Here is a 16,372-nt window from a genome sequence, read left to right on the forward strand (position 1 = left end):
ATGCTAAGTTATAAATATTATTGTGATGATATATACCATAAAGGGCTTCCCTGAGAGGTCAGTTGGTAAGGAATCAGCCTGCAATGCAGGAGACCCTGGTTTGATTCCTGGGTCAGGAAGATTCACTGGAGAAGGTACAGGCTATGCACTCCAGTATTCTTGGGCTTCCCTGTGGCTCAGCTGGTAGAGAATCCATCTGCAATGCTAGACCTCGGTTCTATCCCTGAGTTAGGAAGAACCCCTGAAGAAGGACAAGGCTATCCACTCCAGTGTTCCAAGAGTATATATTCTGGCCTTGGAGTACAAAATAAAATAGGGCAAAGGCTAACAGAGTTTTGCCAAGAGAATGCACTGGTCATAGCAAACACTCTCCTCCAACAACACAAGAGAAGACTCTACACATGGACATCACCAGATGGTCAATACTGAAATCAGATTGATTATATTCTTTGCAGCCAAAGATGGAGAAGCTCTATATAGTCAACAAAATCAAGACCAGGAGCTGACTGTGGCTCAGATCATGAACTCCTTATTGCCAAATGCAGACTTAAATTGAAGAAAGTAGGAAAACCAATAGGCCATTCAGGTATGACCTAAATCAAATCCCTTATGATTATACAGTGAAAGTGACAAATAAAGGGACTAGATCTGATAGACAGAGTGCCTGAAGAATTATGTACAGAGGTTCATGACATTGTACAGGAGGCAGTGATCAAGGCCATACTCAAGAAAAAGAAATGCAAAAAGGCAAATGGTTGTCTGAGGAGGCCTTACAAATAGCTGAGAAAAGAAGAGAAGCTAAAGGCAAAGGAGAAAAGGAAAGATATACACATTTGAATGCAGAGTTCCAAAGAATAGGAAGGAGAGATAAGAAAGCCTTCTTCAGTGATCAACACAAAGAAATAGAGGAAAACAGTAGAATGGGAAAGACTAGATATCAGTTCAAGAAAATTAGAGGTACCAAGGGAACATTTCATTCAAAGCTGGGCACAATAAAAGATAGAAATGGTATGGACCTAACAGAAGCAGAAGATGTTAAGAAGAGATGGCAAGAATACACAGAAGAACTATACAAAAAAGATCTTTATGACTGAGATAACCATGATGGTGTGATCACTCACCTAGAGTCAGACATCCTGGAGTCTGAAGTCAAGTGGGCCTTAGGAAGCATCACTATGAACAAAGCCAGTGGAGATGATAGAATTCCAGCTGAGCTATTTCAAATCCATAAAGATGATGCTGTTAAAGTGCTGCACTCTATATACCAGCAAATTTGGAAAATTCAGCAGTGACCACAGGACTGGAAAAGGTGTTTTCATTCCAATCCCAAAGAAAGGTCATGTCAGAGAACGTTCAAACTATTGCATAATTGCACTCATCGCACATGCTAGCAAAGTAATGCTCACAATTCTCCAAGCCAGACTTCAACAGTACATGAACCGTGAACTTCCAGATGTTCAAGCTGGATTTAGAAAAGGTGGAGGAACCAGAGATCAAATGGCCAACATCCACTGGATCATCAAAAAAGCAAGAGAGTTCCTGAAAAACATCTACTTCTACTTCATTGGCTACATCAAAGCCTTTGACTGTGTGGATCACAGCAAACTCTCGAAAATTCTTCAAGAGATGGGAATACTAGACCACCTGATCTGCCTCCTGACAAATCTGTATGCAGGTCAAGAGGCAATAGTTAGAACTGGAAATGGAACAACAGACTGGTTCCAAATAGGGAAAGGAGTACGTCAAGGCTGTGTATTGTCACCCTGATTATTTAACATATGCAGAGTATGTCATGCGAAATGCTGGGCTGGATAAAGCAAAAGTTGGAATCCAGATTGCTGGGAGAAATATCAGTAACCTCAGATACACAGATGATGCCACCCTTATGGCAGAAAGTGAAGAAGAACTAAAGAGCCTCTTGATGAAAGTGAAAGAGGAGAGTGAAAAAGCTGGCTCAAAACTCAACATTCAAAAAACGATGATTATGGCATCTTGTCCCATCACTTCATGGCAAATAGATGGGGAAACAATGGAAACAGTGACAGACTTTATTTTTCTGGGGTCCAAAATCACTGGAGATAGTGCTTGAGGCCATGAAATTAAAAGACGCCTGCTCCTTGGAAGAAAAGCTATGACCAAGCTAAACAGCATATTAAAAAGCCAAGGCATTACTTTGCTGAAAAAGGTCTGTCTAGTCTAAGCTATGGTTTTTTCAGTAGTCATGTATGGATGTGTGAGCTGGCCCATAAAGAAAGCTGAGTGCTGAAGAATTGATGTTTTTGAACTCTGGTATTGGAGAAGACTCTTGAGAGGCCTTTGAACTGCAAGCAGGTCAAACCAGTCAATCCTAAAGGAAATCAGTCCTGAATATTCACTGGAAGGACTGATGCTAAAGCTGAAACTCCAATCCTTTGGCCACCTGATGTTGAAGAACTGACTTATTGGAAAAGATCCTGATGCTGGGGATTGAAGGCAGGAGGAGAAGGCAACGACAGAAGATGAGATGGTTGGATGGCATCACTGACTCAATGGACATGAGTTTGAGCAAGCTCTGGGAATTGGTGATGGACAGAGAAGCCTGGCGTGCTGCAGTCCCAAAGAGTTGGGTGTCCCAAAGAGTTGGACACGACTGAGTGGCTGAACTGACTGACTGATATACCATAAAATTTTATAGTGATTCATTCATTATTGTATCAGCAAGGCTACCGTGAAGCAACTGTATTGATTACTCTAGGTTACTTTGAGGCAATTATATTACTGCTTCTTCATTATCAGTATATAAATTGTTATGACTAAGTATCAGTCTCTCTTCACTTTATCTTTTCTTTTTTGATGTCTAGTCTTAATAATATGTGTAATATACACAATATTTTGTACCCTATAAGATATATAGATGTAGGTACAGACAGATGATTTATCTTATAAACAGATGATGTAAAGTTACAGTACTGTAAGATATTTTCTCTTCCTTATTACATTTGCACACTACTATACTAAATGGCAACCCACTCCAGTACTCTTGCTTGGAAAATCCCATGGACGGAGGAGCCTGGTAGGCTACAGTCCATGGGCTTGCAAAGAATTGGACATGACTGAGCAACTTCACTTTCACACTTAAAATAGATAACCAACAGGGACCTACTGTATAGCACAGTGAAGGCTGCTCAGTATGTTGTAACACACTAATTAAGAGAAGAATTTGAAAAAGAACGATACATGTATATGTATTATAAGTGAATCACTTTGTTGTACACCTGAAACTAACACAACATTGTTTATCAACTATGTGTTAATATAAAATAAAAAGTTAAAAATATTTTCTTTCTCTAACTGACTTGAGTGTAAGACTGTAGTATGAACATGTGTGTGTTCAGTTATATCTGACTTTGCAACCCCATGGATCCCAACCAAGGGATCTAACCCACATCTCCTGGATTGTGGGTATATTCTTTACCCACAGAGCCATGGGGGAATCTCAAAAAAGAAGAGGGGGAGATACCGAAAATATTTGTTCTGTGAAAAAGTGGCTAAAAGTTTCAGTGATGTGAAAAATAGGATGTAAACCAATAGCCTTCAACATAGGAGAATCAGACTGAAAATCTTATAGTAATAGGTAATAGCAGATTATGTACTTGTAACAAGTCAACTAAGATAGAATGGATATAATTGGATGTTTAAAAAACATTAAAATATCCCTGATTATATAACTGGTAAGATGAATCACAATAAACTGTGGAAAATTCTGAAAGAGATGGGAATACCAGACCACCTGACCTGCCTCTTGAGAAACCTGTATGCAGGTCAGGAAGCAACAGTTAGCACTGGACATGGAACAACAGATTGGTTCCAAATAGGAAAAGGAGTATGTCAAGACTGTATATTGTCACCCTGCTTATTTAACTTATGTGCAGAGTACATCATGAGAAATGCTGGGCTGGAAGAAGCACAAGCTGGAATCAAGATTGCTGGGAGAAATATCAATAACCTCAGACATGCAGATGACACCACCCTTATGGCAGAAAATGAAGAAGAACTAAAGAGCCTCTTGATGAAATTGAAAGAGGAGAGTGAAAAAGTTGGCTTAAAACTCAACATTCAGAAAACTAAGATCATGGCATCCGGTCCCATCACTTCATGGCAAATAGATGGGGAGACAGTGGAAACAGTGTCAGACTTTATTTTTCTGGGCTCCAAAATCACTGCAGATGGTGATTGCAGCAATGAAATGAAAAGACGCTTACTCCTTGGAAGGAAAGTTATGACCAACCTAGATAGCATATTAAAAAGCAGAGGCATTACTTTGCCAACAAAGGTCCATCTAGTCAAGGCTATGGTTTTTCCAGTGGTCATGTATGGATGTGAGAGCTGGACAGTAAAGAAAGCTGAGCAGAGAAGAATTGATGCTTTTGAACTGTGGTGTTGAAGACTCCTGAGAGTCCCTTGGACTGCAAGGATATCTAACTAGTCCTTCCTAAAGGAGATCAGTCCTGAGTGTTCATTGGAAGGACTGATGTTGAAGCTGAAACTCCAATACTTTGGCCACCTGATGTGAAGAGCTGACTCATTGGAAAAGCCCCTGATGCTGGGAAAGATTGAGAGCAGGATGAGATGATTGGATGGCATCACTGACTCAATGGACCTGGGTTTGGGTGGACTCCGGGAGTTTGTGATGGACAGGGAGGCCTGGTGTGCTGCAGTTCATGGGGTTGCAAAGAGTTGGACATGACTGAGTGACAGAACTGAATATGAACTGAAGATGTGCTAAAAGACTGAGAAGAGTTCTCAAGAGACAAAATCATTAGAGACTAGATTATAAAAGTGAAGGGATAAGGAAAAGACACTATGTTAGAATGAGTACTAAAAAGAAAGAAGGATTAAAGAAAGTATATATATAATGACAAGAAGAGAAATGAAAGGCCCACTTTATGAGAGAGTTTAAGAAATATGACTTTCATGACTTTCTGGATCCACTCTTCAGAAATTTTATAATCATAAACAACATTTAATACTGTATTTCAGGTATCTTTTAGGCACTCAGTCTCTTGGAAGACATTCTTCATAAGGCTTATCAATTATACACATCAAGTTGTAAGGTTTATTTGCCCTTTGGGTCTCATTACCTTCAACTACTTAAGAACTGGAATTTGAGGAAAATGAGTTTACAGGGGAAAGAACTATAACCATGAAGCCTGATAGGATAACGCTAATAGTTGTCTACTTACTGTGAAATAAGTACTGGAAAAAAAAAGTTTAGAAGAAGTCAAAATTAAAATTTCCCTAGATGTACTAAAAGGAAGAAAAATATACATCAAATATCATAATACAGAAACTCACAGTTTTATTTCGTGACGCCGCGGACCATAGCCCGCCAGGTTCCTCTGTCCGTGAATTCTCACAGGTGAGGATACTGGAGTGGGTTGCCACTTCCTTCTTCAGGGATTCGTCCTGACCCAAAGATCAAACCTGTGTCTCCTGCATTGCAGGTGGATTCTTCACCATTGCGCCACCAGAGAAGTGCCATGATGTCTAGTCACCTAGGAGTTATTTAATATCTACAAACCACCTCCTGATTGATGATGTTCTAAAACTGGTTCTCTTACAGATTGGTTTTTTCTCAAAAGGGAAAGTTGTTAGATTGTTTTTCTCAAACACATTAATTGTAACTTTTTGTTAAAGTAATTAAATATTCAGATATAAAAGAAAAGGCCCAATCCTTTGCCTTTTATTGTGATTAATTCCCTTTCTTGACCCATATGGAATCAATTAGTCTTCCAGAAGTAGATTCCAAGACATGTAATCTTTATAGATAAGGGAAATATTGGCAGCTATGGTTCCAAATTATAGAATTATTAAGCTGAAAGGAGACTATGACATCTTTTGGTTTTGAAAATCTAGACTATCATTGTTGCAAATTTCCTTCTCAACCTAAAAATATTGAGAGGGTATAACTTCAATGACACCCCACTCCAGTATTCTTGCCTGGAAACTCCCGTGGACGGAGGAGCCTGGTAGGCTGCAGTGCATGGGGTCACTAAGAGTCGGACATGACTGAGCGACTTCACTTTCACTTTTCACTTTCATGCATTGGAGAAGGAAATGGCAACCCCTTCCAGTGTTCTTGCCAGGAGAATCCCAGGGATGGGGGAGCCTGGTGGGCTGCCATCTATGGAATTGCACAGAGTCGGACATGACTGAAGCGACTTAGCAGCAGCAGCAACTTCTCTCAGCTGAAATGCCCTGTATTTTGTTTAAAAATTGTCATAAATTTGTCTCCACACCTAAGTAAATATCTGCCTCTCCTAAATTAAGACCAGTTCTTTTACTTGTTATGACTGTGTGCAATAAAATAATTTTTAATGTCTCTTTCAATTAACTTTTTATGTACATTAAGTCAGCAAACTAAGCTTTCAGCATTCAAGACTCAAAAACTCAATCCCTTTTACATTTTCTCTTCGAATCTCTTTTTCGTGTACTTCCCACGTCCAAAAAAATTCACATATGTCAACTCTCTCTAAACCTTCTGCATTCTACTTACAGTTGAGAGACAAAATTAAAAAAGCAAAATTCTAAAATTATAAAGCTCTTGAGAGTAGTAGAGCCAACCGATATTCAAGTTTTCTTTTTATTTGTATACTTCCATATCGTATTATAAGATGACATTCACATTGGAAATAATATACTCAGTTTCACATTTTTGGATATCTCTTCTATTCAGGTAGTTCCTATTCAGATGCTTTTTCATCTTGAAAATTTTAGAAATACCTAATTAATTTTTTCCCTTTTTAAGAGCATTGGTTTATAATTCATCTCTTTTGAAAAACTAATGGAGATTACAAGAACCCTTGTTTTCTTAGTTTCTTATGTCAGCAATTTTTCTTACCTGTTTATCAAACTACAGAGGATGAGAATCATTCAGATAATCATCCTGGCAACAGAGTGCTAAACCCCAAGCATTAAAAATCATTTGACTTTTCCTAATATCTTTCGTGTTACCCTAATGCAAAAGCTGTGTGACTCTAGTAAAAGGTCAAAGTCAGCTCACTTTCTTCAACATATCAATACCCCTTTTACACTTATACTCCGCTGCTTGTCAATTTGTTACCTCAGATACTACTAAGGAATACTATAATATTCCTTATTGTTAAGTTTACCCTTATTATTCTCTTTTACCTTTACGAAGAAAAGAATATCTTCATAGAGTCTTAGATTTTCTGCGTTCTCTAATATAAAGTGCCATAAAATATTGCCATTGTAGAAATAAAGCTAATTAATAGTTCCAGAGGACAGTGATCAAGTGATACTGTCTAGACCAGAGTTTAGAAGGAGTTCATGGGTCTAGGGACTTTACCCCTAGGGACTTAACCCCTAAGGACTTATTTGGTTTGACCAGAACAGAGATCCTAAAAAACTCATAATCAGACACTAGAGACAGAGAGGAAACAACATATGTTTATTAACATTGAAAAATGGAACACAAGACCTGTAATCAAGATTTTGTTAATTTGACTTATAACTTTCAAATATTTCTTTCTTCTTTAAAAAAATCTTTTGATTGCAGTGCACAATGTGTGGGATCCTAGTTTCCAGACCAGGGATCAAACCCCTGCCTCTGCATTGGGAGCTTGGTGTTTCACCACTGGACCACTGTGGAAGTCCCTCAAATATTCACTATATGGCTTACGTACTTTTGTTTTCACTCTTGCCCATGTCCCCACAATTGTCATAGGCAATAACTTTCATTTACAGATTCAGTGATATGAGGAGCCCAAAGTTGTCAGAGGCCAGTCTTAGCTGTATTCCCTTTGGAATATTCTTCCCAGGAGGCATTAGGACCTCTGAGCTTACTAATCCAAAGTTCACAAGAATGGGGAGTATACATTTCCATAGTAAATGATTTGATCCTATTGCTAAAGTGACTTTTCCCCCCTTAGGTTCACATATGCTGGCTATAGGACAGAGGGCCATGGTTGGGAAAGAAAAATCAGTACCCTGAATAAATTTATATCACTATGAAGACAGGTCTGTAATCCTGGAAAATCTGGACGGTGAGTCTACTGAGAGTATGGTGAGGTATGGCGCCATAAAAGGTTCTGAGGCTTTATATTTCAGAGAGGGCACAGAGAATGTCCATGTAAGAGACTATTAGAGATTGCTCACTATACAGGAACAAGATGATTTGCCTCTGTGATGTAAAACTTGCCTCCACATTCCCTCCCTAGACGTCATGTCAAGGAATTTACACTTCTGGTCTTTCTTAGGTCTTAAGGAAACAAACCAACCATTTGCCTTGTTTATGCATTAGTAAGATCTATAGTAAGTAAGATTAGTAAGTATCATAAGCCATCTTTTCTTCCAAGGAAAGTATACAATTACAGATATTCCCTGTCTGAGGGAAGGGAAAGATGGGTTGTATAGGAAGACCCTGAGCTCATCTCCTTCCACAGGCATATTGAATATACACCTACATAAAGAGCAACTGCTTCTGAAGAAGATCTGAGGATTGATTGACCATCTACTGCACAGAGTTAGCCTACATAAAAATGGAATCCATGATGGGGGTAAAAAAGGAGAGTGAAAAAGCTGGCTTAAAACTCAACATTCAAAAAACTAAGACCATGGCATCCAGTCCCATCATATCATGGCAAACAGAAGCGGAAAAAGTGGAAACAGTGGCAGATTTTATTTTCCTGGGCTCCAAGATCACTGCGGACAGTGACTGCAGCCATGAAATTAAAAGACGCTTACTCCTTGGAAGGAAAGCTATGACAAAACTTAGTGTATTAAAAAGCAAAGTTACCACTTTGCCAACAAAGGTCTGTATACTCAAAGCTATGGTTTTTCCAGTAGTCATGTATGGATGTGAGAGTTGGACCATAAAGAAGACAGAGCACCAAAGAATGGATGCTTTCAAATTGTGGAGCTGGAGAAGACTCTTGAGAGTCCCTTAGATTGGAAGGAGATCAAACCAATAATCTTAAAGGAAATCCTAAATGAAAAATCATTGTAACTCCAACACTTTGGCCACCTGAGGTGAAGGGCCGACATACTGGAAAAGACACGGATGCTGGGAAAGACTGAAAGCAGAGGAGAACGGCGCAGCAGAGGATGAAATGGTTAGGTAGCATCATTGCCTCAAAGGACATGAATTTGAGCAAAACTCCAGGAAATAGTGAAAAACAGGGAAGCCTGGAGTGTTGCAGTCCACGGGGTTGCCAAGAGTCAGACACGACTTAGAGGCTGAACAACAACCCTTCATGGGAACCCCACCCCACCAGTCATAGAGACCTCCAATAGGGAGGGATACGGCTGGTGTGCTCGCCTGAGACATGCTGAACAAATAGTTGTTTCAAGTACACCTAGACTATATGAGATGACAACCTATTTAGTAACGGTAGGTCATCTGTCAAACAAACAGGAAACTGCCGGAGCTCTCTCAGAGGTCAGAGGTGCTAAGGAGCTCCATTTTTGATGCCCTTCCCACTATGGAGAATCTTCATGGTCTGTACTTCCTCAGTGCCCAGCCATCCCTCTAAGATTGTCTTAGGTGCTGCACTCCCCAGGCACTGCCTCCAGTCTGGATGCTCATGTTCTGCCCAGCTTGCCAAAGCCGCAAAGCACAAGTAGTCTACTGAAGAGGATGCTTCCCCACAGGGACAATTTTTCAAGACCAGGAGAGGTCGCTGTTTCACCTAATTCATAGAAACAAGAACCTGGTCAAACCAAATGAAAACACAGATAAATATATTCTAAAAAAAGAACAAAATGAAACACCAGACAAACCCTAATGAAATGGAGATAAGTAATTTACCTTATAAAGAGTTCAGAAAAATGACTATAAGGATGTTCATAATACCTGGGAAAAGAAAGGAGGAACTCAGTGAGAACTTAAAATCTTAGATAAAGTAAGAAAGAACCAAGCACAAATGAAGAATTCAATAACTGAAATAAAACATAACTAGATGGAATCAACAGAAGACTGGATGATATGGAAGAGAAGCAATCTGTAAGCTGTGCTAGTGGAAATCTCCCAGTCAGAACAGAGAAAAAGAAGAAAGAATTTTTTGGAATGGAAAAGATTTTAGTAAAATTATGATGTCACAATTTAAAAGCTCTATGGAGTTGGAATCCTGAAAAGTACAATTTCTATGCTTCAGAAAGTGATAGCTAAAGCTAAAAAGAAAACAACAAATTGGGGGAAACATTTGAATACAAATATTCAAAGACATTTGAATACAAATACAAATATTTGTATTATACAAATAGAAAAATTCAAATATAATATTTGAATACAAATAATGCAAATATTATAATAAAGGAATTAATATCATTAGCATATATGTGGAATTGATAAATCAATATGCAAAAGCTAGTATTCCACTGATGAGGACAGGGTGGAAGAACATCTCAACAAAAGATATTAACTTCTATTTCAATAAGAAAAAAGATGTGACAACTTTTTGTCAGTCTCGAATCACTTTTCTCCTTCCATTGATGACAGTACCCCACCTCCCCCATTTGAGAAATATTCCTCCTTAAATTCATATAGTTCTCTGGAGGTTGTCAACCACACACTTTGGCTCTTGCTACTAAGGTGGGCATCAAGACGTAGTCCATGAAAGATGTGACATAGAGCTAAAACAATGCTAACTAAAATTCTTTCATTGTGTTTTAATATAGATGTTAGGAAAGAAAACCTCTCCCTTTCCTACAGGGTTGCTCTGCTGAAATGACTTAAAATTTGTTATTTGCAGCCTCTTTTCTCTCCCTACACGATGCATAAAAAAGTCCATGTGCAACAAAAGAAAATAAGACCAGTGTACAGAGGAAAAAATAGTCAATAGAGAAGGAGGAAAGAAACAGAGCAAGGAGCAAGAGAAATGGAGTGAATGAGAGAGAAAAATCCAAAAGTGTGCAAGCAAATGACTTCCTGGAGCCTGTGAGGCTGGATCCACTATTAGACATCCCAGTAACCTGAGTCAATAAGTTCCTTTAAAAAATATCAAAAGAGTTTTTGCATTGTGGTAAAAAAATATATATATAAACATACATTTCACCAGTTCTTAGTACAGCTCAGTAATGTTAAGTATATTCAAGTTGTTGTACAATAGATCTATAGATCTTTTCCTCTTGAACAACTGAAACTTTTCAATTCTTTGTTTTAGTCACTTTAAGCTTTCTTTGGATTCCTGACACATGTAATTCAAAGAGTTCAGATTAATAACATGAAAAACTACAAGTATAAAAAAAAGAAATTTAAGATAATTTTCTTTAAAAGGAGCTTCCCAGGTGCCTCAGTGGTAAAAGAATCTGCCTGCCAATGCAGGAGATGCAGGAAATGCGGGTTTGATCCTTGGGTTGGGAAGATCCCTGGAGGAGAAAATGGCAACCTGCTCCAGTATTCTTACCTGGGAAATCCCGTGGGCAAAGGAGACTGGTGGGCTACAGTCCAGGGGGGTCACAAAAGAGTAGGACACAACTTAGCGACTAAAATACAAATTAAACGGAGATACAGGTATTAGTTTCCCATGGGTCCAAAAATGGACTCAACAATGAATAAATGATATAAAGGCAATGGAAATAAAGAGAAAAGGCAAAGAAGTTATCAAGTAAGATAAGATATAAAGTAAATAACGACTGCTTGTAAGACCAAAGGAATATTGATAGACTATATAAGAATCTATAAAAATCAGAGTTATTTGTAGTACATCCTTGAGAATAAGCCTTAGTTCCTCTTTGTTGAAATTGGTATGAATTCTAAACCTGTTGATACAAATCCTTCATTCCTTTATAAGAGAATATAGTCATATACAAAGCATTTTCCAAACTAAAATTTAGCTTGCAATTCATTCAAATGCAACAGGAATAGTCATGCCAAGAGAAGGAATAGGAAGAACCTGGCTAGTTACATGTGGAAATAAGAATGTATGTAAGAGAATAGGGATTAGATGACCTGGAAAATAGTATGAAAAAGAGTCAAAAGGTAAGCCTTGTGATGCTCAGTCAAAACTGTCCGGATAAAAGTCTTGACCTAAGGATCTTATTTTTCCACTGTGATGGTAGGCATATCCTAGTGTGGAAATATAGTCATTAAATAGCAAAATCTGATATGATTAAATATTTGTATAACTTTTCTTGCTCTGAGTCCCTGCTCATTAATGTTTATATCACTGTTTAACTTCCCAGAAATTTTCCTACAGTTGAAGAATGAGTTACATTTATGTGGAAGTTCAGGCCACTTAACTGATTTTTCTATGACAAATTAATAAATAGGCATATTGATGTGTATATTTCCATGTAGTATTGCTTTACTAAGTGTCAATTGGCAGTCCTTTATATAACCCACTCTGACACCAAAGAGACAATTTTGAAGTCTCAGTTCAGTTCATTTGCTCAGTAGGGTCCGATTCTTTGCGACTCCATGAGCTGCAGCACGCCAGGCTTCCCTGTCCATCACCAACCTCCTGAAGCTTGCTCAAACTCATGTCCATTGAGTCTGTGATGCCATTCAAGCATCTTGTCCTCTGCCTAGAGGTCTAGACCATAATAAATCCATCAGATTATATCTCCTGAGAGACAAGTAATTGGCCTCCTCCAGAAGATATCTTTTACCACACCATATACTTCCTCCAACCATAGGCAGTGACATGGTTTCTCAGTTAACATTTTTTAAAGAATCATATTATTTTAACCTGGGTCATCTAAACATGAATATGGTACTTGGAAACTCCCAATATTAATAATAGAAGTATAATATCACTCCAACTCAGTGAAGAGACTTTATAATACTTTGGGCATTTAAGAAATCCTTCTGTAAATAATAAATTGACTGCATACTTTCCTCATTGCCAGTTTCATTTCTTTGTTCCTCAATGTATAGATGACTGAATTTAAAAAAGGGGTGAGAACTGCATCAAAAACAACAAGGAATTTATCTAGGTGTGATGTGGAGTGAGGCCAGATGTAAACAAAGATGCAAGGGCCAAAAAACAAAATCACCACCATAACATGAGTTGACAAAGTGGAGAGGGCCTTAGATGAGCTACCTGAAGAATGTTTCCGAACAGTGATGAGGATAAAAATGTAGGAGACAATCAATATGAAGAATGATCCTAGGGATATAAATCCACTGTTGGCTGTGACCATGGACTCTAGCCTGAAGGTGTCTGTGCAGGCAAGTTTGATGAACCGAGGAAAGTCACAGTAAAAGCTATCTATTATATTAGGGCCACAGATTGGCAATTTTACAACAAAACCCAGTTGAACCACAGAGTGAAGAAAGCCAATTATCCATGCAGTGACAAGAAGCAGAAGACACACTTTTCTGCTCATAATAGTGAAATAGTGGAGAGGCTTACATATGGCAACATATCTGTCAAAGGCCATGGCTATAAGAAGCACCATCTCCACACCACCAATGATATGGATGAAGAAGATTTGAGCAATGCAGCCTCCAAAGGAGATGACTTTACGTTTTCTAAAAATGTCGTAAATCATCTTGGGAGAAATTACAGAAGAAACTCCCAGGTCAGTGATGGAGAGGTTGGCCAACAGAAAGTACATGGGGGAGTGTAAGTGAGGGTTCATCATCACAGTGAGAACAATGAGGGAGTTTCCTAGCATGCTGGCCATGTAAAAGACAGAAGAGAATATGAAGAGGAGAAGTTGAATCTCCCAGGAATTGGTGAGTCCCAGGAACACAAACTCTGACACCATGGAGTGATTCATTCCATGAATGGATTTATCAGTTAGAATGTTGAAGAGGAAACTAAAGAAAAAGAAAAAAAAAAACAAAAATATTAATACTTTTTTATATTATTAATATAATGATCACTTATTCAAGGATATTCACATTCCGAAGACTATAAATCCCCTCAACTCCTTCTCAGGACCATTTAATTACTAAATAGCATTTTCCCTGTGGTCATCTAAAGCAGTTGAGTCACTTCCATGTGCAATGTCCCTTTCACCACAGCCTCCAGGACTGCTCATCTGTAAATAAGAGCAAAGAACAAACATGCTAACATAGTAGATGTCCATGGTCAGAGTTGGAGGGGGAGGGATGGTGGTATAGTGCACCACAAAGAGAAAAAGAAGAGGTAGAGATGGCATTTGCCAGAACACACATATTCCATTCTTAAATTGTTCATACAGCAATCCTTCCGCCATTCAAGTTGTGTCATTTCTTAACCTCGCCTCATCTCTGGCACATAACATGTGTCTTGAATCATTTTGTGTCACTGCCTACAACTACATTTGCAATTTACGCAAAGCACACAAATCACCTCAGATATGCAGATGACACCACCCTTATGTCAGAAAGCGAAGAGGAACTAAAGAGTCTCTTGATGAAGGTGAAAGAGGAGGGTGAAAAAACTGGCTTAAAACTCAACATTCAAAAAAATGAAGATTGTGGCATCTGGTCCCATCACTTCATTGCAAATAGATGGGGAAACAATGGAAACAGTGGCAGACTGTCTTGGGCTCCAAAATCACTGCAGATGGTAACTGCAGCCATGAAATCAAAAGACACTTGCTCCTTGGAAGGAAAGTTATGACCAACCTAGACAGCATATTAAAAAGCAGAGACATTACTTTGCTGACAAAGATCTGTCTAGTCAAAGCTGTGGTTTTTCCAGTAGTCATGTATGGATGTGAGTGTTGGACTATAAAGAAAGCTGAGTGCCGAACAATTGATGCTTTTGAACTGTGGTGTTGGAGGAGACTCTTGAGAGTCCTTTGGACTGCAAGGAGATCCAAGAAGTCCATCCTAAAGGAAATCAGTCCTGAATATTCATTGGAAGGACTGATGTTGAAGCTGAAACACCAATCCTTTGGCCACCTGATGCAAAGAACTGATATTTAGAAAAGACTCTGATGCTGGGAAAGATAGAAGGCGGGAGGACAAGGCAACAACAGAGGATGAGATGGTTGGATGGCGTCATCTACTTAATGGACTTGAGTTTGAGCAAGCTCTGGGAGCTGGTGATGGACAGGGAAGCCTGGTGTGCTGCAGTCCTTGTGGTCGCAAAGACTCGAACATGACTGAGTGACTGAACTGAATTGAAGATCATGGCATCTGGTCGCATCAGTTCAGTTCAGTCACTCAGTCATGTCCAACTCTTTGTGACCCCATGAATCCCAGCACACCAGGACTCCCTGTCTATCACCAACTCCAGGAATTACCCAAACTCATATCCACTGAGTTGGTGATGCTATCCAACCATCTCATCCTCTGTCGTCCTCTTCTCCTCCTGCCCTCAATCTTCCCCAGCATCAGGGTCTTTTCCATGATTCACCTCTTTGCATCAGGTGGCCAAAGTATTAGAGTTTCAGCTTCAACATCAGTCCTTCCAATGAACAACCAGGACTGATCTCCTTTAGGATGGACTTCTTGGATCTCCTTGCAGTCCAAGGGACTCTCAAGAGTCTTCTCCAACACCACAGTTCAAAAGCATCAATTCTTCTGTGCTCAGCTTTCTTTATTGTCCAACTCTCACATCCATACATGACCACTGGAAAAACCATAGCCTTGACTAGATGGACCTTTGTTGACAAAGTAATGTCTCTGCTTTTTAATATGCTATCTAGGTTGGTCATAACTTTCCTTCCAAGGAGCAAGTGTCTTTAAATTTCATTGCTGCAATCACCATCTGCAGTGATTTTGGAGCCCAAAAAAATAAAGTCTGACACTGTTTCCACTGTTTTCTCATCTATTTGCTGTAAAGTGATGGGACCGGATGACATGATCTTAGTTTTCTGAATGTTGAGCTTTAAGTCAACTTTTTCACTCTCCTCTTTCAATTTCATCAAGAGGCTCTTTAATTCTTCTTCACTTTCTGCCATCAGGGTGGTGTCATCTGCATATCTGAGGTTATTGAGATTTCTCCTGGCAATCTTGATTCCAGCTTGTGCTTCCTCCAGCCCAGCGTTTCTCATGATGTACTCTGCATATAAGTTAAATAAGCAGGGGGACAATATACAGCCTTGACGTACTCCTTTTCCTATTTGGAACCAGTCTGTTTTTCCATGTCCAGTTCTAACTGTTGCTTCCTGACCTGCATACAGGTTTCTCAAGAGGCAGGCCAGGTGGTCTGGTATTCCCATCTCTTTCAGAATTTTCCACAGTTTATTGTGATCCACACAGTCAAAGGCTTTGACATAGTCAATAAAGCAGAAATAGTTGTTTTTCTGAAACTCTCTTGATATTTTGGTGGTCCAGCGGATGTTGGCAATTTGATCTCTGGTTCCTTTGCCTTCTCTAAAACCACCTTGAACATCTGGAAGTTCACGGTTCACGTATTGCTGAAGCCTTGCTTGGAAAATTTTGAGCATTACTTTACTAGCATGTGTGATGAGTGCAATTGCGTGGTAG

At 39.1% G+C, this 16,372-nt stretch overlaps 1 protein-coding gene across 1 annotated transcript; it reads right to left on the minus strand.

Moving 5' to 3' along the window:
- Positions 1-12,795: 12,795 nt before the first annotated feature.
- Positions 12,796-13,743, minus strand: LOC122705020 (olfactory receptor 4F3/4F16/4F29-like). Its single transcript, XM_043920210.1, has one exon. The coding sequence runs from the start codon at positions 13,723-13,725 to the stop codon at positions 12,796-12,798; it is 930 nt and encodes a 309-aa protein (XP_043776145.1). The 5' UTR covers positions 13,726-13,743.
- Positions 13,744-16,372: the final 2,629 nt, after the last annotated feature.

This window comes from Cervus elaphus, chromosome 12 (assembly GCF_910594005.1).
Source record: "Cervus elaphus chromosome 12, mCerEla1.1, whole genome shotgun sequence".
In the NCBI taxonomy this organism is placed as follows: Eukaryota; Metazoa; Chordata; class Mammalia; order Artiodactyla; family Cervidae; genus Cervus; species Cervus elaphus.

Excerpts from the sequence above, each read along its gene's own strand:
- LOC122705020 (XM_043920210.1), bottom strand. The coding sequence starts at position 13,725 with ATGAATCACTCCATGGTGTCAGAGTTTGTGTTCCTGGGACTCACCAAT.